The sequence below is a fragment of the Scophthalmus maximus genome, chromosome 11, assembly GCF_022379125.1.
Source record: "Scophthalmus maximus strain ysfricsl-2021 chromosome 11, ASM2237912v1, whole genome shotgun sequence".
Classification (NCBI taxonomy): Eukaryota; Metazoa; Chordata; class Actinopteri; order Pleuronectiformes; family Scophthalmidae; genus Scophthalmus; species Scophthalmus maximus.
In genome coordinates, this window is record NC_061525.1 from 19148281 (window position 1) to 19171428 (window position 23148).

The 23148-nt window shown below is 43.2% G+C and overlaps 1 protein-coding gene across 7 annotated transcripts in view; it reads right to left on the reverse strand.

Annotated features, from left to right (window-relative positions):
• Positions 1-23148, reverse strand: part of LOC118298913 (eukaryotic translation initiation factor 4 gamma 1-like) — a 36006-nt gene that overhangs the window by 7035 nt on the left and 5823 nt on the right. For 2 of the 7 annotated variants that reach the window (XM_035622114.2, XM_047335413.1), the window contains exons 2-19: positions 21932-21984; positions 21583-21704; positions 20927-21013; positions 19783-19815; positions 18149-18169; positions 17382-17576; positions 16893-16995; positions 11407-11546; positions 6566-6658; positions 6121-6211; positions 3533-4858; positions 3311-3399; positions 2917-3109; positions 2127-2260; positions 1818-1943; positions 1284-1718; positions 591-731; positions 115-351 (exon numbers count right to left, since the gene is read on the reverse strand). In XM_035622114.2, the coding sequence (XP_035478007.2) occupies positions 115-351; positions 591-731; positions 1284-1718; positions 1818-1943; positions 2127-2260; positions 2917-3109; positions 3311-3399; positions 3533-4858; positions 6121-6211; positions 6566-6658; positions 11407-11546; positions 16893-16995; positions 17382-17576; positions 18149-18169; positions 19783-19815; positions 20927-21013; positions 21583-21657 (3519 nt within the window). In that variant the 5' untranslated portion in view covers positions 21658-21704; positions 21932-21984. Of the gene's footprint in view, positions 1-114; positions 352-590; positions 732-1283; positions 1719-1817; positions 1944-2126; positions 2261-2916; positions 3110-3310; positions 3400-3532; positions 4859-6120; positions 6212-6565; positions 6659-7523; positions 7939-11406; positions 11547-13628; positions 13780-16892; positions 16996-17381; positions 17577-18148; positions 18170-19782; positions 19816-20926; positions 21014-21582; positions 21705-21931; positions 21985-23148 lie in introns of those variants that run through there. The other 5 variants (XM_047335410.1, XM_047335411.1, XM_047335412.1 and 2 more) reach the window with 5 other exon arrangements.

A 23148-nucleotide genomic window follows, 5' to 3' on the forward strand; every position in this document is an offset into this window, starting at 1 on the left:
GAAACGAAAATGAAAACTTTATCTAACTACACATTTATTACAATGAATGTAAATGTTGTTGAGTATGCGTATGAATGCTAGTTCCTCTTTATCACACTCCACTCGATGTGGTACCTTGGCTTTCTCAAAGTCTAGGTCCTTGCCGATGGTGGACAACAGTCTACACAGGCACTCCAGCGACTCCTCATCATGGTTTTTGAGCAGCTTTACAATGCAGTCGTGCATGATGACCTCCGTGAGCATTTTGAGCTTGAACAGCTCGCCGATGAACTTGATGTTACCCAGTGAGCGCCTCCTGGCCTGGTCTTTAGCAACTCCTAGCTCCTCAAGGAGTCGCGTCTTCTCCTCCTCCTGCCAGGGAAAGAAGTGACATATATTGTGAACCAAAGAAACGGAAACTTAACACTAACCACTAAACGTCACAGTTTGAAAGATGCTATAGAATCTTAGCATAATGGCTTCCTTGCGATATGTGGTTGCCTCTGAATACTCCCCAGCACACACTCAAGTTCAACTATCAACATAACTTTCTTTGTGCAGAAATTAAACCACATTTGACCCAACACATATTTGATAAGGCATTATCATACCGCTGCAGCAGCATCAATCTCCTTCTGTTGCTTCTCAAAGATTTCATCGTCATCTTTGTCCTTTTCGAACTCCTTTTGGCATCGATTTAGAAGCAGCTTGCGGAAATTCATTCCCGGCTTATCTGGGGTTTGGACTTTGAGCTGCAAAAAGCCGAGAAAATGGAAATGAACAAAGACCAGGAGAGGACGGGGTGCATTGGTTATGCATAGCCCATCACACAAATTTTTTCTCCCATTTAAAATGTCTGTATCTAAGTTTAAATAACAGCAGCCATCTTGTGACTGTTGTGTTCCTTCAGCAGCCTGTTGTTGTCACTTTCTTCAAAGTGACCCATGAGGCTGGCAGTGTGTGTGTAGTACGCAGTCGTGTAATCAAACCATTTTTTCTTGATCAAAAACCCAGCTTTTATTAGCCTGTGGTGAAGGGTTGATCCTCAGCCTCCCAGCGATATGACAGTAATTATTTGGAGCAAAAGTTTTTTTATTTTTTCAATGTTTGTTTCTTATCGACAGCTACGGGATTTACAGAAAAAGAATTACAATGTATGTAAGTAATAGTTTATAATTTAGCTCACTGTATCATAGTAACATAGCTTTTATCTGAAGAAATAAATGCCTACACAACAAAAATCCTAAAGTAAGCATTGAAGCTTATTCGACATATACTTGCATCTGGTGTGTGGCACAACTTACCCCCAAAAGGCAGCGGCACATGTTGGCGTAGGCCACTGAAAAGTCTGGCTCGGAGATGGCTTTTTCGAAGGTGAGATCTATGACTCCTTTCAACCTCTCCTCGGTGTCAATGGTCAGTTCAGTCACCTGTTTCATTAGCTGTTGAAACTTTTGCGGGGTCAGTTTGTTGAGGATGCTGCGGACCCGTTTAAACAGCTCCTGGGTCTTGCTCTGCTCTCCGTCACTCTCCACGGACTCCTCTACTGGGCGGTTGGGAGCCACTTTCTTCACTGAAGGTTTCCAAGCCTTCTCTGCCTTGTTCAGTTGCACGTCATCGTGCAGTGACATGGTGATGTTGATTCTCCTCGGCTCTTTCCTCTGGATCTGCTGAGAGCGACGAGGACCTCCGACTCCCATACCCATACCCATACCCATTCCCATTCCCATACCTGGAGGCTGAGAAAGGGGAGGGAGAGACAAAGATGTCTCTGTCATTCATGGTCATGATCTTCAAGTGCAGAGCTCTTGGATCACATTAAGATAATGTTAACTTACTGGTCCTCTATTTCCTCCTCCCATGCCAGGCCGGCCAAGATTGGCAAAGGAGGGTGTGAAGTCAGGACCACAGTTCATTCCTTGTAGACGGCTGGGGTCAAGTTGACGCAGAGGAGCCTTATTAGCCTGAACAAGGAAAATCAATATATATATATATATATACATCAAAAAAACATGTGACACAAGGTGAACAAAACTGAACCAAAATATTATCCAAGATGTAATGCTGCCACCACATCTTTTTCATGTTAGTCACAAGCTTCTTAATCACAACATTTGTATCGTTGTCAAAAACCTGAAGCAAGGCACCTTGTCTAGGACGACATCACTGATGGCTGGTAGACCCTCAGGCTTGTTCATGCTGGCCGAGTTGAACTGGAAGCCCAGGAGGAACTCCCTGTCATAGTGCTTCTTGTCTTCTGGGTTAAACGGCTTCCATTGTTCTATAATAGGAATGTAAGAACAGAAAATAACCACAATGCTCTTTTATTTAAACTTTTGGATCTCTTGGGACATTGTGTCATAGACCATATTCTCCAGCCAAGCAGCACTGTAGAGTGGAGGAGAGTGTATTATGATCCTCTGTGAGTGAAACTGTACAAAATGTCATACGTCATAATTTCCACAGGGTGGCAGATACACAAGCAAATGAATGAAGGAATAAATCAATGAACAGGACAGAACAAGTACAGGTTAATGTAAATGTGGTCTGTAGTTTGTGTAACACGGATGCATTCAGGTGTTTTTATTCTCTTACACTTTGACCGTGAATACAGATGTTCCATTTTCTGTGGGTATATAAAAGATAAAAAGCTGAAAAGGGGCAGTGTCACCTGAGTGGTTTAACAATCAAAGCTTCTTGTGGCTTATTGTTCACATATTATACAATGCCGTCAGATGAGTATCGTTTTCCACTGAACTCTCATATCAACGGAAGCACAATCAGGTCAAATGCCACACCCATATTTTCATTGAAGCAAGCATGAACATAGTCAACTGACGCTATAGCAAACTCGTGGATTTGAGTGTGATGAGACCAACGTTCAAATTGAATTGCCAGCGTAGGAGCAATGAAAGGCATCAAGGTGCAGAGACACACCTCCTTTGTACTGGTACTTCTTGTCCGTGGCATTCGAATCTGGCTTAATATTCTCAGCATCCAGCTTGCCCTCCTTGTCCTCCTTGTCCTCCCAGGTCAGGTCCGCCTCCTCTGGGGCAAGAGGGGAGACCACAGGGGGCTGCGGCTCTGGTGCTGGGGCTGGCTCAGGCTCCGGCGGGGTCACTACCTGCTCCTGGGTCAGAGAAGGAAGGGGTATTAGTAAGGTCAGACTGCAAGGGTTAAAATGTATATGCAAAATACGTTAAAATTCTGCCACTGTGATGTTTGGGGGTTGATTTGGATTATACAATGAGTTATGGAACTGAACAATCATTAAAACAGGCAGTAAAAGCATGGAAATGAATGAATACATGAATTTCGTGCACGCACACACCTCTGTGAAGGCATCCAGGAGGTCTCCCACTGCCTCCTTTTTGTTCAGATCCTTCATCTTCCTCTTTTTCTTTGGCACAGACACGGCAGCTAGAGGAAGGAAGACAAGCACCATCCGCCACATATCAGTACAATATTTTATGTAGATAATGGAGACCATTATATTTGACTATGGGTTTGTGACAACAGAAATCAAATACACAAACATGGGCAGGTGTCTGACCTTGCATAGCAGTTTCTACAAGGGCGGGGGTAACTGTCTGGGGAGGAGGGGTGTCCTCCCTCTCCTCTGCTGTGGGAGGGTGAGGAGTGGGCACTGTTTCTGGTGTGCTGTCGGCTATGGAAACCATCTCTGCAGGAGATGGCATCTCTTCCTTGGCAGCGGACTGGGGCACTGGGGTATCTTCCTCGACATCCAGGGCACCTGAAGGAACCTCGTCTTCGACCTCAGCCTGGGCGGGCGCTGCCTGGATGACAGGCTCAGGGAGGATCTCCTGGACAGCGGGTTCAGGTATCTCCTGGACAACAGGTTCAGGTTCAGGCTGGTCAACTGGTTCAGCTGCAGGCTGGTCAACAGGTTCAGGTGCAGCCTGGTCAACAGGTTCAGGTGCAGCCCGGTCAACAGGTCCAGGTGCAGCCTGGTCAACAGGTCCAGGTGCAGCCTGGTCAACAGGTCCAGGTGCAGCCTGGTCAACAGGTTCAGCTGCAAGCTGGTCAACAGGTCCAGGTGCAGACTGGTCAACAGGTCCAGGTGCAGACTGGTCAACAGGTTCAGGTGCAGACTGGTCAACAGGTCCAGGTGCAGACTGGTCAACAGGTCCAGGTGCAGACTGGTCAACAGGTCCAGGTGTGGCTTGGACAGCAGGAGTAGGCGCTGCCTCTGTGATGGCTGTAGAAGTCTGTATGGCAGATTGCTGGCTGACGTCAGGCTCGGCGATGGGACTGTCGTCACGCTCTGCTACACTGATGACAGGGGCCTCAGGGTCTTGAGGGGCTGGCAGCGGCAGGCCGTTGGGAAGGCGGAGCTCCTCGGGCTGTGCAATGGGAGACTCCAGAGGAGCTTCCAGGTGACTGGGTGGCAACGCGACCGATGGCTGTTCCGGCTCAGCCACTACAACACCGTTAGTTGTGGAAAGAGGAGGAAGAGGAGCGTCGAGGGAGGCAGCTACCTCTTCTGTGTCAGTCTCCACCTCTTTCTCCATCTCCACCTCCTCTTCCTTCTCCTCTGCAGCTTTCTTGTTGGTTTTGTCTTGTGCAGTAGAGGCGGGGAGGGGTGCCGGGTAGGCTGGCACTTCAGGTGCTGATTGAGGTGTAGGAGTGGGATCCCTTGGAGTTGGGGGAGCGTCCATCACGTCTGCAACAGGAGCACTGGGTGCAAGTGTGGAAATAGTATTAAGAGGGCAGTCTCCTGCTTCTAAAAGTAGAGGGGGTGCAGCGGACTCAGTGTTCGTGTCAGAGGATGCAGCCTCTGTGGTGATCGGCTCGCCCATAGAAAGTTCAGATGCGCAGGTCTTTGACAGAGGAGGAGGCGTAGGTTTACCTCTGTCATCTGAAGGTTCAAAGGTCAGACAAACAAATGTTATTGGGACAACTGAAAAAATAATATATACAACTCGGTCATATGTTCATTAATGTTATATAATATACACTTATTTGGACCATGACAACAATAGAATTATTTGATAATAAACTCTAAAGAGTACTGTAGTTTTAAACAATTTGAGGTGTGCTGATGATGTTTCTATCCTCTGTCCTGCAGCACCACTGAACAGCGCTGGTTACCCAGACGTCACCCTTCTCCGAAACCAAACACAGAATTTCCAGTAGGCATGATTTCATCTCACACGGACATTATCAGGTTTTGATAGTGTTCATAACAGGTCTAAACACTGAACCTCCAATGAGTCTGGACAACATGTCATAAAAACCAGTTCCTTTCCAGCTCCTTCTACATTCCTCAGCCTATCGCCTGTGGGTGAAATGAATTGCTCCACAAAACTACACATATTCTTTTGAGATGTCACAATGTCTGACAAATCTTCATCTCTAGATTTTCACCGAAACACGAGATACAAAAACAAGCTGCCTTCGTGGGCATCGCTCGGTGACCTGGTGTGTTTGCTCCTACAGATGAAAACATCCTCAAATAAATGTACCGTCAGCCAAACATGTAACCGCTTCCATCAGCACACATTTACTTTATACTGTCCAGGTTCAACTCATGAGTCCCTATTATCCAGAGGCTGCAGTGTGACATCACCTGGTGCATGTGGCCCTTCTATCCAAACAGTTAACAAAAATAAATCTCACAAAATGTCGACTTGTATTATTCATTAAATTTATTCCCCCTATTAATCAACAAAATGGTATGTTCATTCATGAGGTCAAACACAGCTGTATGTTAAACCCCTCACTCTCCTATAGCTTAAACCTCAATTCCTCCGTATAACCTGATCTTAACTGTAGATCTATCAAGAGAACAAACTATCAGCTGGGAACATTTAAGTGCCGTTTACAAGCAGTAAGATAACAGGTTCTGAGGATACCACAGTTTTATTCAGTATCTATCTTATGTGGCACAAAATAACCCCCCCCCCTACAAAAATAAGATCCCTGACAAAGTAGAAGTCTTAATGCTTAGTGCCTTGGTTACCACACACAGATAAAACAAACGCAACAATAAAACAGCTCCATGAGCAGTGTTATTCGTAAAAAACGAAAAACATCAAAATGATGAGTAGGAGATTGAAGCTTGTATTTATATCTATGTGTGGTTGTGTTCAAGTTTCTGTCCATGCATGTGAAACTCACCTGGTCTGATCAGCGCTGGTGTGGCGGCAGCTGTGACGCTCTCACCATTGGCCTGTGCCCCTGCTGTGTTTTCTGATCCAGATATGGTTGTCTGTTGGGGGACATGCTCACATGACAACACCACTTTTTCCACTGGACTAGGAAGAAAAATGCTTTGTAGTATAACACGTGTGTGAGAGCTGGCAATCTTTAGCATTCCCCATTAATGAAATCTTGTTTCGTGCCCTCATGGACGGGTCTGATATTTATAAGAAACAGACTTGATGCTGATTTGGAATAAAGACATCACTCATCTTTTGTTAGTTTTGTCACTTAACTTATCCTTTTTCCAAATTTGAGAGAATTAAATGGCTCTTCAAAAATATAACGGATGCTGAAACAGTAGAGTTTTTGTGCATTTGCTGTGTTCACTGTGTTTGGTTGACATCATGACATTGTAGCTCACCTGTGGTGGGGTTGGGGTAGAGCCACTTCGGCCCCCTGACATAATCTCCTCTGTAATGTCTCGACCTCCTTGGTTAGGGTCTCTTATTCTGATCTACGGAAGAGAGGGAGGAGATCAGCTGTCAGCGAGAGAGCACAGCTACGTAAGACGAGATACAGACAGTAAAGTGGGGAGGTAATAAATCTGCAAGGTAGCAAGATCACTTATATAATGACAACCGGCAGCTCTTCTCCTTCAAATGAAAGAAGAAAGAAAAAGTTAAAGGGTGAAACATTGCCAAGGTGAGGAGTTACTTGAAAAATATGAGTAGCCTTCCCGTGATGGAACGGCTATAATTGTCAACCCTCCCTCCATGACTCTGTAGTTGCCTCTAAGTCAATGAGAGCAAAAATCCTCACACTCTGAATACTGATGTTCGTCAAATCCAAACACTAACCGACGTGCAAATTCCTCTGCTGCACAACCGAATGTGCCTCAGCCTCTAAGTCACCAGCAAAGCTGACTGACTTCGAGTTAACCAACTTCAGGCCAAACTGTCAGACGAATTCCTCGGCTGATTTATACCGATGCGAAAATAAAAATGTCCGACTCTCACAAAAAGCAAAGCACAATCAGGCCTGACAGCCGACAGCTATCCTGTGTTCACACACACACAGGCAGGCAGACAGACAGGAGGGGGGAAAAAGGCCGAGTGAAAATCTGATCACTCGCACATAAGGAGTGCCCTTATACTGCAAACACGTGTTATCTAGGCAGCACTTTTTCTCTAACTCCCACTCTACATACTTACTTTTGGAAATCAGAGCTGTCATGGAAGCCGCATGCGCCAGAAAGCTACTGAATAAAGTGACGCACACAGTCACAAGGATTCAAATGTATGGTGAAGTGGGTCAACAATTTCAATCTCTGGCCAACTTTTGACTGGAAAGACCAGCAATATTTGCCTGTTGCTACTGACCTTAACCTGGTTCAGACTGACGGCAACTCCTCTCCCGGAGCATTACAAACCCCAGCAGGCCTCCATCTCATCCTGGGGTTGGAGTGGCTGCTCCAGTCGGCCTCGGGGTTGGACTTGAGACCTCACAAGGCAGGCTGGCAGGTAGATGTAGCCATCTTAGGTTTACCACAGCTCAACTCGCACACATCCAGGGTGAGCTACACACCAACAGAGCAGGACAGCGCTGGGCCTGACTGTCAGCAGGCTAGCTAGCAACTTTACTGACTCACTCCCTCCCTCCGTCTATCACACGCTGAACAGCACAGGGAGGGGAGGAAAAAAAAAGAAGGGTAAAACGACTGGCCTTGTAAAGCTATGGTACTGGAATGCGCACCCCCCGCCCACAGAGGCTAACAGACAGTTGAAGGGGCCAGAGAGTGCAGGGGGGGCAGGGTGGGGGGAAACGGGAGGGTTTCAAGGGAGAAAAAAAAAAAAAGTATTATCAAATGAGCTGCAGCTAGCACAAGAAACTCCCCCTTTCCCTCATACTCTGCCTATGCTCTGTCATCCTGTACACTCAAGTTTCTCCTCAACTTTTTTTTCAGGCTCACCCCTTCTGAGAGGACGAGAAGTGGGAGGAAGGGGGAGGTAGAGCTGCCACAGCAGCAGAGGAAGACTGGTTGTTCAGCCCTTCCGGCTCAGAAAAGGGAGGAGACCGGTGGCCACGTGTAGCTGAACTGTGTAGCTGAACTATGTGCTGACATGTCCTTCACCCCCCTCCCCTCTGCATTTTCTCTTTGACACACAGCCAGAGGCGGGCGAGAGAGTAAAAAAAGGCAATTTGCAAAGCTACAGCTCCTTCATGTCACCAGGTATGAAGAGGGGGGGAAATGGGCAGATGGTTGGCGTTAAAAACACGACTGCCATATGGGTGGAAACACTTGAAACTCATTTTAAAACCATAAAGACCCTTCTCTCTTTCTGTATCTGACTTTTATGCAACTGTATAAATGTTGTGTACCTTTGAGCAGCAGAACAGACACATACTTCAGCACACACAGTCCTGTCAGTGGACACTGTAGATGTGTCTTTCACAAGATACTCAATCTCTACCGGCTCTCTCCAGGCACATCACAACCAGAAAGCAAATAATGCAAAGTGTTCGGGCTGAAGCGGGAATACCACTCACTCAGGCAAATTTGTGCTAGAGTTCTTTCACTGACTCTCTGTCCATCATCTTGAGATCACTATGAGAGTTTCACATCTTGTGTGGATGTGTGTGTGAGAGAGAAGTGACAGTGAGTGTGCATAGGACCTTGAAGCCGGTGTGGTAACACGGCTGGGACCCATGAGAACACGGACAAAGTCCGCCGTCAGGCGACCGCACGCTCGCTGATAAGCAGCCATATACCCCCGACGGGAGGCACCCAGACATCGTGCAGAACTTGAGGAGAAAGAACAGAGGTCCAGCCCTGAACACTGAAACCCCGTTCAATGTATTTATATATGAGGAATTATATTACATATAATTACAGAGGACTATAGATAATGTCATCAGATTTTTTCCGGATCATTTGGGAAGTTCAATCAGATGAAGACAAACAATGTTTTAAGTTGCAGCCTCCGTAAAGTAAAACAAACTTTCAGTCAGTCAGGCCAAATAATTAACCACAAACCCACGCAAATTTTCCAAACTGGACAAAACCAGTTTCAAGACACACTGACACGAGTTGATGAGCAGCGCCATAAAGGAAAACCCCTGCAAATCCATACACAGACTAGAATGTCACTCAGTAGAGCACATACCTCCACCAAGGTCCAACAGTCCCCCGATGACACCACATTTAAATCCTCTACATCCGCTTTTTTTATTTGCTTCCGAACCAAAACTTGCAGTCAGTCCCCTAAATGTGGCCGATTTTTTCCATCAAGATCCATGAATTATTCCCAGGGAAATGCCCTGAAAAAAACCCAACAAAAAAGCCCTATCTCAAAACATAAAGAAAGGCATAAAAAAAATCATTTTTACAGATCCATGCCAAAATGCAATGGGTTCATTTTCTGTCCATGTCACAACCTTCCACCATGTTTCAAGGAAATATGTACAGTAGTTTTTGCGCAATCCTTTTGACAATCAAACATTCCACCCAACCCACCAACCAACAAGGGTGAAAACATAACCTCCTTGGCAGATTAACATATATGTTTACCAGGTTTGCGCTTTCCATGATTTTACAAAGACTCACAAATATGTATGAATTTTATGAATGAAAATAGAAAAATGATTAGAAAACAAAAATGTGCTATAGAAAGTGACCCAGGAGACGTGTCACTTAGGCTGCATCTTTGGTTCGACAAAATAAGCAGCATCTGGTTAAACGAAATAAGCAGCATCGTGTCCAAAACAGGTCAAAAAACAGCTCATATTTGTGACTCAAATGCAACCATCAGTGCAGAATGTAAAGACGATCATTACACGAGAGGCACAAACTGGGGCTTCAGTTCACAGAGAGCTACCACATACCAGGCGAGAGCCATCTGAGAGCAGAGGAAACACTAGACATACTGTAGAACTGGGGAATATGTCGTACAGCAGCTAAGTCTTACCGAAAGCCAAGCTCAGGTCGAGTTCACCGCCATCTATTTCAATCAGGACTCAACTCAACTCTGTGTACAAACTCAAGATTGACTCAAACCCAGTGATGCCTCTCACTTTGAATAACAATCAGAAAGTGTTTTCTAGACTTTTTGATAAAAATCTTGAAATTTTGGGGAATCATTTTCATGTCTTTTCTTTTTGGATCATACTTTAGGAATCTTGCATTAATGGCAATTATTTGACCAGAACAATTTTTATTTTAGAAACAAAAACATTTGGAAAATGTTTTGGTTGGTTGGTTTGCATGGATAGTCCACCAAAGAAGAAGATTGGTGTCATATTTTATACAACACATTTTCAGGAAAGTATTAATCATGTTGATGTGGTAGAGGTCTCAGCCAGGCTGCATTATCTCAATACCATCAGTCTCTGGGTTACTATGGTGGAAAGAGCTGATATTAACATAAATATTTATATTATGGCAAGGGAGTTCTTTAAGACCTTTATACTGAAAAGTTAAATCTGATACATTTGTTTTTCACACACCCCATTTTCGCCGAGAGTGGAAAGTTAAAGCATTCAGAGAACTAACGAAAATGTGTCCTGAAATCTGGTAACTTGGAGACATGTTATCTATAATTTTTTCTTTTAAAGGGTTTAGTTTGAAGTTTTTAAAGGTGCATTAGTGTGGCATAGCTTTTAACTATTAGACATTAATATTCTAACTCTAAATAATTCAGCAGGCAAAATGTCTACTAGAGATACAAAGTTTAACTCTGTTTTGACTGACGAGATTGAGTTCTTGTCTTAAATTCACTTCAAGACAAGTGTGACTGATATTTTTATGTCTTTTATGGTTACATGATCATGTTTGTTGTAGCAAACCGATAATAACATAATACACCTGTGATGAAACCGTTTCCCATTATGAAATGTCTCTGAAGTAGATGCAGATGTCTATGCAGATAGGTCAAAAATTATCATGAAACCTTGGGTTTATCTCACAGTAGCTGCTTGTGGATAGGATTTTCACATGGGTGGAAACAAAAACATATGTATTCACATGGAATAATTATATAAGTACCTGACCTTGTCTGATAAACAGATGCTGTCCAAATGGAGCTGGTAAAATTTTCCATTTTAGGCAAACTGTTTGTTCAAGTCTGTGTTGCTCACTCACTTCTACCCTGTTTCACGATATAAAAAGCCTAATGACATGATAACATTTTATTAGCAGAAGTGGAAAACATGGAAACCCTCCACAGCATTTGTAACACGCTTTGTGTTATGGAATAGCGACTGTACCTGTTTGCGTTCCCGTTTGGTGGGGATATGCTGGGGAGGCGGAGGTGGTGGTTGCTGCTGTTGAGGGGCAGGGTTCATAATCACGGGTGCCGCCTGCACCGAGGGGGTGAACTGAGGTTGGGCGGGGTAGTAGGCCCCTGCTGCGGATCAGACAGAGAGAGAACAATGTCAACCAACACATTCTGACTTAATCCTGTACCGACTTGGCACAAACACATCAGACGACACATAAGCTGTGTTTAAACAGCAGACATCAACGTTACGTTGTGAAAGTCGTGTTGGGCTAATCTGAGGCAGTTAGAGCTACATCTACGTGAAGGTTTGATTTCTTGAGGATTTGCAGTGGAGCAGCTGCAGTTTTATGTCCACTACAAAATATAATGTCATTAATATGAGGTACTGCACTTTTTTAAGAACTTAAGTCTTTTCAGCAACAGTTGAGGATGTGTTGGGCTCATATTTACAGTTAAGGTATCTCATCTAATGCTTGAGTAAAGAACACTTTACAATCTGTGTAAAGACAATTCATTCCTAAATTAAAAGGGCTTTAGATTCCTGGGAATATTCCTGTGACCACTGTACAGACAACTGAAAGGAGAAAGCGTGTAACACTTAAAAAACTCCCTAACACAGAAGCATTTAACTTTTCTAGCCAGGCTAATCTCAATGAATGAAGTTATGATTCATGAGTGAAGGACATTCTAAACACTTCATCAAGAAGAGCGATCAATGATGTGCATTTTAACCAGCGCCATCTTGTTTTTTGGGGGGAAACCAGACAATGGAGTATTGGCGTTGTATTGAAGGAGACTTGAAACTAGAGATTGAACCATAAACTCATCAGGAAAATGCTTACTGACGATATAAATCAAGTGAGAGGTAGAGTCATTTTCTCATAGACTTCTATAAAAACAGCCAGTGGAAATAACGGTCATATCCTCCTTTTTAAAATTTTTGTCAATAAAATGTGGAAGAAATTGTGGAAAATGCTTATTATTATTTCTAAGAGCTTAATGTGACTAATTCAAACTGTTCTTTAAATCCAACCAAGGGTCCAAAACCCCAAAATATTGTTTATTAGATTATTATCATTTATGAAAAAAGGAAATCAACTCCTGGAAACACAAAGTCCTTGGCAATTCTGCACAAAATATTAATGAAATGATTTATTAATGATAAAAATAGTGATTAACTGAATAATCATGTCAGGTCGACACTTCTTCAATGTTTACAAGCAGTTTAACAGATCACTGAAATCAATCATCAGAAGACTGTAATTAAAACATTTTCTTACGGCAATCACTTCATTTCCACCAGGCCCTTTTCTCATAGCTGCTCTAAATATCGCTGCAGTGAAGCAATTCATCTCAAGATACATGCAACTGTCAACTTGTCCGCAGTCCTGATAAATCTACAGTAGCACCAAGTGGAGATCCACCTAAGCAGACATCACTGCCTCAATATAAGATCTTTGTTTGCAAATTTTGTTTTTCCTACTGACCTTGCATGCTCTTGTGCAAGCTCAAAATTTCCCTTTGTGTGTGCAGACGATCCTCTAAAACAGACAACAGACATGGCACCTGGAAAGCAGCACAGGTAGGCCTTCAGGCCATGACACGGCAATCTTTGCCAATGCCCAGCTGTGCACTCGTCTCTCTCATTTCTATAGGATATTTATCTTTTTTTATTTCTTTTTTTTCAAGAACTTGAACTTGAACTAAATGTCAACAGGACGTCCAACCATTCAGTGACATTACCTGGCCTTGTAACCGGCCTCAGCTAAAGTTCAGAACCAGTTGTAGCCCACTTTCAAAGCACTGGGATAGTGAAATCCTCTGAAAAAGGCCTCTCTTTCAGCCTGGCAGCAGCTAGCTCCTGCTCTGCCTCTCTCCCCCCTCTGCATGGATTTCAGTCTAACTCACATTACTGAGTCTGCATTGTTGACCAGGAGGCGCACAGCCTAAATATAGTCAAAAACCCACACCGGCTGGGGGAAGAGAGCGTGCAAGAGGGAAAGGGAGGGAAGAAGGACGGAGAGAGAAGGACAGAGAGGGGCTGAAGGGGGAACATGCTGGAAAGCAGAAAGTCAGAAGGCAGAATGAGACTTTTCTTGGACAGTGTCCCGATACCGTAAATAAGAGGCTTGAGATATGACTCAAGAGATTGTGAGAGCAGGGGGAGAGGAGGGAGCTGCAAAGAGACACTATCTAGAAGACACCTACCCTCAGAGTCCTGCTGCTCTTGAGACCCACGATTCCCCATGCTGAATGCCTGCTGAAGGCAAAACTGCGTTTAACTAGGAAAAAGGGAGAGGGGATTTCTCTTCAAACCCCCCTCTCTGACTTTTTTCTGTCCTCTCTACAGGTGCCCTCTCAGAATGACTTCTTTTAATGCTCAGCCCTCCCTCTTCCAGCGTGTCTCCATTTTGCTCCTCCCTCTGACCTTCCCAATTCCTCCCAGCCTTTCACTTTTTTTCACCTTCCTCCCACCCTCCCTCCCTCCCTCCTCCACCCCAGATTGTATTGGCAGGCAAGCTCAACTGTTCAGTTGTGCAGATCAGAGTGGCTCTGGTTTGGCTGAGGGCCTCCCCTATCTTTCCATCCCGGACAACTGATGTGATACATGCTGGTGTACTGGATTGTTTACTACTGAAGGGTTGGGTCGTGTGCATTCATGCGGGATGAGTTCAGCAAATCACTACATTTTGGGGGAGGGAGTTTTAAAATAGTCACATATTCTATCAGCAATGTTTGTTTGTGTTTTTTTTAACCTGACCTCTATTAAAGGACTCAGTAGACATAGAGACTGCACCACTATGAGAGCTGGGTGATCAAAGAATGACATGCTGATGATATATCACCGTACCAAAACCTGATTATACTGGAAAAAAAAGCTTCAACATGTTCAGATACACAGTGTATCTGTACCAGCTTCCTGCCATTGTAACATATCCTGTGTCTCTGTACAAAGCAAAGTTTGGTCAAGCCAATCAGAGACCAGCGTTCGAGAGCCATGTTTCAGTGTCACATGACCAGTTATTTAGGGTCATGTGCCAACTTGATGTCACGATGACACATGACTCGCAGAATTGCCAATGTGACAAACGCCCTCCAACACAAACACATGCGACAAACTAAGCAATACCTCTAATATTGTGAAGAGAATAACTTGTATAGACAACAAATAAAAAAATACACTAAATGAACACTTAACCCTGCAGACCCAAACTAAAAAACCATGACGGATACTGTTATAGGAAGAGAGCACCAGAAAGTTCAGTGTTTGCCGAAAGCTTTTTTACCTGTAACAAAGAGGTCATGTTTTCACCACTGTCAGTTTGAATGTATGTCAGCAAGATTATGCAAAAATTAACGAACAGATTCCGGACTAAATGGAAACTTAGAGGAAGGATGGGACATGGGCCAAGAAAGAACAAATTACATGTTTTGTTCAGATCCGGAAAATGGGCAGATTCCAAGAACCCATTTTTCACTTAATTTAACATTGCTCATTTACAGTTCATGTGGAGTTTTCCGCAGAACATTGCTGAGATCATAAACTGACAAAGTTTTTGCAACATAGTGGTTCCACTATAGCAGTTATTTACTTCTAATTGTTTGGACAAGTAGGAATGCTTTTCAAACTCTGTACTGAACAGCTACCTTGAGAACATGTGGCTCTACAGATCAATAATTGAATATGGTTGACTGCTACAGAAGAGTCTTCAGGGTCTGTTATATGAAATCTTTCAAATGCATTGCGTCTTTTAAAACTTGTCTTCACACACATGCTCACATTTTAAAATGAGGCTCATTAATATACATTAACATGAAAATGATATTCAGAAAAAAGGAGTAACAAGTTCGATGAAAATAAATTAGAATGAGGAAAAGGTTTTGACCTTCTGACATTTCTATTCACTGAGTTCTGAAACGAAAGCGGCAATATGAAAAAACAAGAAATTTCATGCAACAGATGAAATGGATGCAGCAGCTAATCAGGTCAAGTTTCATGTATAACCACAAGAAATTCTATTGAGCTCAGACTAAAAGATCTGATTAAACTGCTTCTAAATGCAGACTGGGTCAAATCTGGCGACACACAACACAAACCACTTCAAACCACTGCTTATTTGAAAAGCTTTATAAACTGATGTTACATTTTAGCAGCTTTCTACTCTGTTTATCTTTTCTTAACAGTTAGACAAAATGTAATATATGCTTGTTACACCTCTATGTATTGTTAAATGAGGAATTTGACAGTAAACAATACAGTTCAATATGGCAATAATTTAGTTTTCAAATCAACAAATCGTCACACGGTGCACATACTGCATAGTGAGCTGCAAACAGCACAGGTAGCCCAATAGGAATAATTGTGTTTTTACAGTGCTGTATTCAGGCCTGAATGTTCTATTGCTGATGAGGTACAGTTTTAACAAAGACCACACATAGTTCAGATGCCTGCTGGTGGGGGGTCAGCAAGTTTGCCCCAGGGCATCGTCAGTTCTTGTGGTGTAGTGACACTCAGCCACCTCTAGAGGGCGTGACAACCCATGGGATCTAAAGCAGACTTGTCTGCAGCGCCACTGTATTTCGTAGATGTGAACATAAAGGCATGTTTATGGCAATATAATATAGAGGTTGTATATAAACACAGAGTAAAAAGCTAAAATAAACGAATAAGTATTAAATACTAACGATAACCATTATAGACACAAACCTGAAAGGCTAAATACATTTATGCTGATATTAACGCTTTGACTGTGACAGTCAGCAGCTTGTAAAATTTTCCAGAATTAAGCTACACTCATCACCAAGACAACAGTAAATCCTACAGCTGCACTTCATTATAGTCATATGGTCCATATTAACTGATAAAGAGTCATCTCTGCTAATCATCTCCCCGTGAGAGTGCTGAGTGTCACTGCACAGCTGACAACTGAAGGTTGTCGGGTGAAAGTTGACGCTGCCCTTCGGCTCTGAGGAAGGTAACAGACCTTGTCCAAAAAAACCCAAAACATTCAGCAACTTCATCTTTTTCAAATCGCCATGTTTTCATGTTTGGGTGCATTCCTGTCTCTAAACCTGTTGGTTTATTTTCTCTTGTTTTATACAATATAGTGTCCACAGCAACAAGACATGCCAGAAGCACCAATGCTATGCTATGTATCTGATGTTACAGATATTGGTACATATCAGTATCATATTTTTTGGGGGGCTCTCCAACCGATCACATTTGGAAATTTCTTACAGCAGTGCTTGCTGTTAGTAACAGAGTCGGATCAGTATCTGTGTAGAAGGGGAAGCCAGTATGGCGAGACAGAAGCGGACGTTGTAGTGATACTACTGGAGTGGCCGTATGTGGGCTTTGTTTGGATAAGTGTCAACACCAGGGGTCTTCTCGCCTGTGTCAGTGTAAAAGCCCCGTGAAGTGTCTATTGATATGTGAGTGGCTCAAGTGAGGCCCCAGGTAGAGCCTCTTACCATAAGTACCATATTCAGCTGGGCTGGTGCCTGGGTAGAAGCCTGGGGTGCCTGCTGGGACTGGGTATTGCTGGGGTGTGGCCACGTAGGTTGCCGACCGGTACTAAGGAAACAAACAGAAGGGAACAAGGAAGAGAAGACAGCAAGACAGAAACAAGGGGAGGGAGGACAGACCAGTTAAATCATTGACAGTGATAAAAAGCTTTATAAAAATAAATGTGAAACAGACACTTGCACGCAACAAGATATATTGCCCTTTCTTTTATTTGTATAGAGGATTTATTCCAACAAGGGAAGAGGAAAACTCAATATTCCCACAGGCATAAGGAAGAATATAATAATTTTTCTCTCTTCATAAAATTGGAAATGATCGGTGTTATCCAAGATGTGTCATGTCAGCTCAATCACTTTTATACCATCTGGTATGTGTATAAGGAAAATCTGGCAGTGCCACTAGCTAACAACACCCCAGTTTGTGCCGCCCCCTACCTGTCCCGGTATGAAGTAGGCAGGTCCCTGTGGTGAGCTGGAGAAGGACAGCTGTTGCCCGGGGATCATCATCATTTGGGAGCCAGGGCCTGGCTGGTAGACATGGGTGGGTGTCACAGGACGAGGGGCATTGCTGGGAGGGACACCACGAGGCCCACTACCGGGGGGTAGGCTGGCCCTGTTGGCGTAGTAGGGCTGGACAGCGGGCAGTAGAGTGGAAGGAGAAAAGAAAAGAGCGGTAGGGGAAACGTGTAGAGGGACATTAAGATTGAGAGGACATTAAACAAATGTGGGGGACAGTGGGAAAGACGAGAGTTGGAAGGGGTGAAAGGAACATGAATGTGGGAGGACGAATGAGATGGAATTAAGGGCGAAGAGACAGAAATGATGGAATTATTAGTTACCTTTCTGAAAACCTCTGCCATTAACATATCCCCATAGCCTCAACTGATTCTATCTCTTGGAATAAGTGGAGGTAGCTTGTCCAACCTAACAGCAAGGCTCATAGTTGGTCCATGGCTACACTCCAACTGGGAACATATTGGGCCTGCCTGCCAGAGGAGATAAAGCAGCGAATGCTGCTTCATTCACAGCATCCTCATTGACATTCTGCTGCTGACCTGGGGGCTAACCGCCATACCCAGAGAACTGACACCGAGCCAACAAAGCACAACACTGCCAAACATTAGTAACACACATATGCACTCCTCAAGACGATGAGTGGATGAAAATAGAGGGGAAAAACCGGAAGAAAGAGGACGAGTTACCTGTAGCGACCGGAAGCTTCCCTTCAGCAGCACAATAACACAGATCACACACAGACACACATCAAATGGAGGCAACAAGAGGGTGGGAGGAGAAGGGAGTGAGAGAAAGAGAGCACCACAAACAGTTAGAGAAAGCCCAGGAACCATCCATTCTAAGCCAAGCAGTGAATTAACAAGCAGCATGCAGAGAATAGGCAGAACAGTGAATCCCAATAAACTAGTATCGTTCCTCTTGAACAACACTTAACGACTACATATGGGCATTAATCACCTCAATGTTCTCTTGCTGCAAAATAAAAAGCAGTTGTCTTTGTTTTTTTAATCAAACTAATAACTTTCTAACAACAATTTAATGACGAGACACATGTGGTTAGCTTGCTCGCCAATTAAGCAAACGAGGGCGATAAGCATCATTGACACGACGGTTGTCGCAGCAGCAAAGGATGGGGATGTTGTTTATTTACTTTCCAAGATGGCATCTCGAAAAACTAGGTAACAAAGTGGTGTGAACTTAACATTAAGCAAACTCAATCCAGCAACCGCACCATCGTCTGAGGGAGACGCTCTGATGTTTACCTTTCAACCTGCCGCGTTACAGCTGGCTGCAGATGTGTTAAGCATGAGTGGCATGGCAGTTGTCAGGACGGGGGATATGATAAAAGTAACAGAGGGGTCCAAAATAATCTGAGACTATAATGGGGAATTGGTCTCAGACTTGTGGACCCCTCTGTACATTGAAAAGGGAAAGTGATGAGGTCATTACTGCGGTATTATGCAGAATGGGTCGAGTGTGTTTTGTGATTTCTATCACCACAAGCATATTTTGCTACATTATGTTCACACACACAAAAAAGGTTTCATTTCTGTGCATATACGCAAATACTGATTTATCCGTGTACGTGAAATATTAAATGAAAATGGAAAACTAATTCTGTTTGCTATCAATTTAATTTAATATTCTTGGAGACAATTTCCCCCTTTTTTTAATTGAGCTGCTCTCGCATTCTTGTGTGTTTGGGAAGCAAACATTATCAAGTATCCCATTATTTAATGTTGCTAAAAGCAACAAAGGCGACATTCATTCATCATTCATTCATCGTCTACCGCTTTATCCATTTAAGGGTCGCGGGGGGTCGCTGGAGCCAATCCCAGCTAACATTGGGCGAGAGGCGGGGTACACCCTGGACAGGTCGCCAGCCTATCGCAGGGCCACATACAGACACGGACAATCATTCACTCTCACATTCACACCTACGGTCAATTTAGAGTCTCCAATGAACCTGACCCCATTCTGCATGTCTTTGGTGTGTGGGAAGAAGCCGGAGAACCCGGAGAGAACCCACGCATACACGGGGAGAACATGCAAACTCCACACAGAAAGGCCCTGGTTGAACCGGGATTCGAACCCAGAACCTTCTTGCTGTGAGGCGAAGGTGCTAACCACTACACCACCGTGCAGCCACAAAGGCGACATGTAAAATATAATTTATATCATTAAGACCAAGGTATAACAATAAAAAAAGGATTGAGATATTTGATTTTGTCAAGTCCTTTAGTCAAAGCATGTCATGGAATCTGTCAGTCCACCAGCCCACCCAACCCCTTCTCATGTTAGTCACTTGTGCTGTTAGTACCTGTTGGTGTAAAGGTCGTGGCCCTGGGGCAAACTAGAGGAGGAGAGGCAGACAGAGCAGAGGTAAAAAGAAAAAAGAAAAGAAAAATCACAAGTTCAATGCTTCACACTCCACTCACAGGCTCCTTCCAGTTCTGCTTCTTTAGAACTGAAGTTAAAGGTCAAAGTCAAACTCATTTTCAGACCATTATAAGCTGCTTTCAGATGCACAGAAGTCAAGACATTTTTCAGAAATTTTCCGAAGGGGCTGTGTGTGAGAACGCAAATGTCCGCAAATGTTGCTCCAGACATTTTCCAGAGTTTTTACTGCAACCCCTTAGTAAAAATTTCCTGAAAATGTCTGTGTGAGCCCATGTGAGAATACAGCAGGAAAATTCACAGCGTCTATTTACAGTAAAAAAAATAACACATTTAATCTGTACAATACAACAGATATCACATGAAATTATAAATTTGACTGAATAAAACATTTCAAAACAAATTATTTTATTGTTTGAGCTCAGTTAGAGCCAATTTCCTCCAGCTCAAAGGAGTAAAGGAGAGGAAAGAGTTTGAATTGTATAGATAAGGCCAATGTGAGCGTGTAACACATTAAGATGTTACACTCTGTGAGGCGGACTAAAAAGGACAGGATGACACTGACGGCTAAAGTGGTGCAGAACTGGCGAGAAGTTGGCAAACAGACATGCAGATGTTCTAAGAAATTCACAGTGAGTAGCACTATTTTCATTATCGATTAATCTCTCGATCCATAAAATGTTGAAAAATGTTGATCGTTTTTCCCAAACCTCAAGATGATGTTTTGTTTTGTCCAAACCAAAGGTATTTAGTTTACTGTGATAGAGGAGCAAAGAAACCAGAAAATATTCACATTTAAGAAGCTGAAATGAGAAAATTGTGACTTTTTTTCTCATAAAAACTACTTGAATTGATTAATCGATAATGAAAATAGTTGCCAATTAATCAACGTAGTCGATTACTAATTGATTGACTGTTCCAGCATTAGTCAGGAATTACAGAAAACAAAACGTATCTAAAATGCACCACAGGAAAAACAGAATTACAGCACAAAGGTGCAGTTTGTCCGATTGTTTTGATAACTCGAGAAATACTCTCTCTGATGTGTGAGCAGTGGGCGGCCCTACCTGTCGGGGTTGTGGTGTTGGGTTCATTTGTGGAGGCGGCGGGGTGGCAAACACAACAGTAGGGGGCTGCCCGGGGGGGAATGAGGGCTGCAGAGACAGGAAGTAATATCAACGGCTGAAGAGTGGGATGCAGAAGGGTCAGAGAGCGAGTGGGATGAAAAGTCAAGTGCACAGATACTGAGGCCAAATTTTGTGCTCAGGTTATCATTGAGTTTTTTTGTTTTGTTTTTCATGATGCAAGAATCTTTAAATTTTTAAGTTAATGGTGAACAGACAACGGGATTGAGAATTGAGTTCTTTGGAAAACACACTGTACCATAAACACGAGGTGCGGAAACTTTCTGAATTTATTTTAATCTCACTTGAGGATTCAACCATATGTTCCTGTGGAAATAATGAGGACACCACGAGCTGCACTGGCAGCTGGCCGCGTTACTCCTGACAATGACTGTGGAGTACAAGGACTGTGCTATGGCACTTTCTGAGACATGGATGAAAATTGTTTTGCGGCTGCTACGACCGTCCTCCGATTATATGCTAAAGAATGCTGTTAGCACAACCCCCTTTTTTTCCACCACCAAGTGAGAAACAAAGCGGGACAGAGCAACACGCCCTTCTAGAGCAAATAGATACGGTGAAACAGCAGTGATCATTACCTGTGACAGGCCAGGGGAGGGGGCAGGGTGGGGGTTGGAGGGGGGTCCTGTTATAGGCTGTGGTGCTTTATTCATTTCATGGAGTTCTGCATGGGGAGGCAGATGTGGACCTGTGTACAAATCTGGATAGAGAGAAAGGTGGGATTAATCAGCCATTACAGAAATTATTGATCACATAGTGATATCACACTGTGATAATGTAATGTGTAGCAGGAAGGATTGAGGAGTGGGATGTGGTAGATTTTCTGTTCAGAGAAAGAGCAGAGGTTTACCGCCTCCTCCTTAAACAGAAGGGTAAATCCAAAGTTGATATTTCCGGTTAATAGTCACAGCTCATCTGTTAACTCACAGTTAAGAATCCTTTTAGGTCCCGAGTCTGGTTACACTGAGGAACCGTTTGTCCTACGAGGAGACACACAGAGGGAGAGCCCTGGTTACCAAAAGAGCATCTATTGGCTAATATCACATTTCAGATAGTTGAGCTTTACAGCATCTTCAATAACCGTTTTTTAAAATGAATCGGACAAAGATAGAACACATGTTCCTGATGCCCAAAATGAGCATGATGCATGATGATGTTACAATCATCCTAAGGGCTGAGAAGTTATCATACATATATTTAAAATGGCTCCTTGTAGAGGTGATTTTAACGAGACTATAATCAATGGTACAGTAAACAGAATAACTAAGTGACCTCTGGTCAGTATCACAACTTTAAAATAATTATAAATCCTTTCCATTTAATACATCTTTTTTTTAAATTTTAGCCAAAGCTCAAGAGGGATGAAACCAATTAAGTCTGAAAAAAAGAAATGCTTCGCTAATTAACCTGTTATGAAAAGGTCCATATTTAAAAACCAACTACAATCAAAGTCAGTACACCATTAATTAGTAAGATTTTACTCTTATTTTATTTAGTACAGATCCAATCATCTCGGGCATGGAGGATAAGATATTGCCCCTCTTCACAGATGGTTCTTCCCAGTTTGGTTTTTTGTTCTCTACCTTTTGCTTCAAGCGATGTTATAGTAGATTTGAGTCTGGGGACATGCTTGGCTAGGTCACGGCATTTACTCTCTTTTATTCTCCACAAACTCGTATGATTTTTGCAGCATGTTTGGCAAATTTTGTTGTGATGCTGGAAAATCCCTCTTCTTCCCAGCATCTTGAGACTGGGAGTCATCTTTTCATTCAGTATTTGGGTATAACACTTTCATTCATCGTGTTCAGCTATAAATATCATGTCCTCGGCACCTTGTGCACTCAAGCAGCACAATATCAACACACTCCCCCCTCCATGGTTCACAGTCAGCACAGTGGCAGTCCTGGCCAGGTCAACACCAAACGTGCTGTGGACCCCCTGTGATCCAAACACATTTATTTTGGTTTCATCTGACCAAAGAATGTGCTGCCAACATTCACCAGGCTGCTTTTCATGTTCAAGTTTAATCTTGCAATTTTGTGCTGGTATTTGTGCATTGAGTTTGACTTCATGCAATGTTGTTTGCACGGTCTCCTCAGTCACTAAGACATCAGATAATTTTTGTGCCTAAAAAATACATAGTT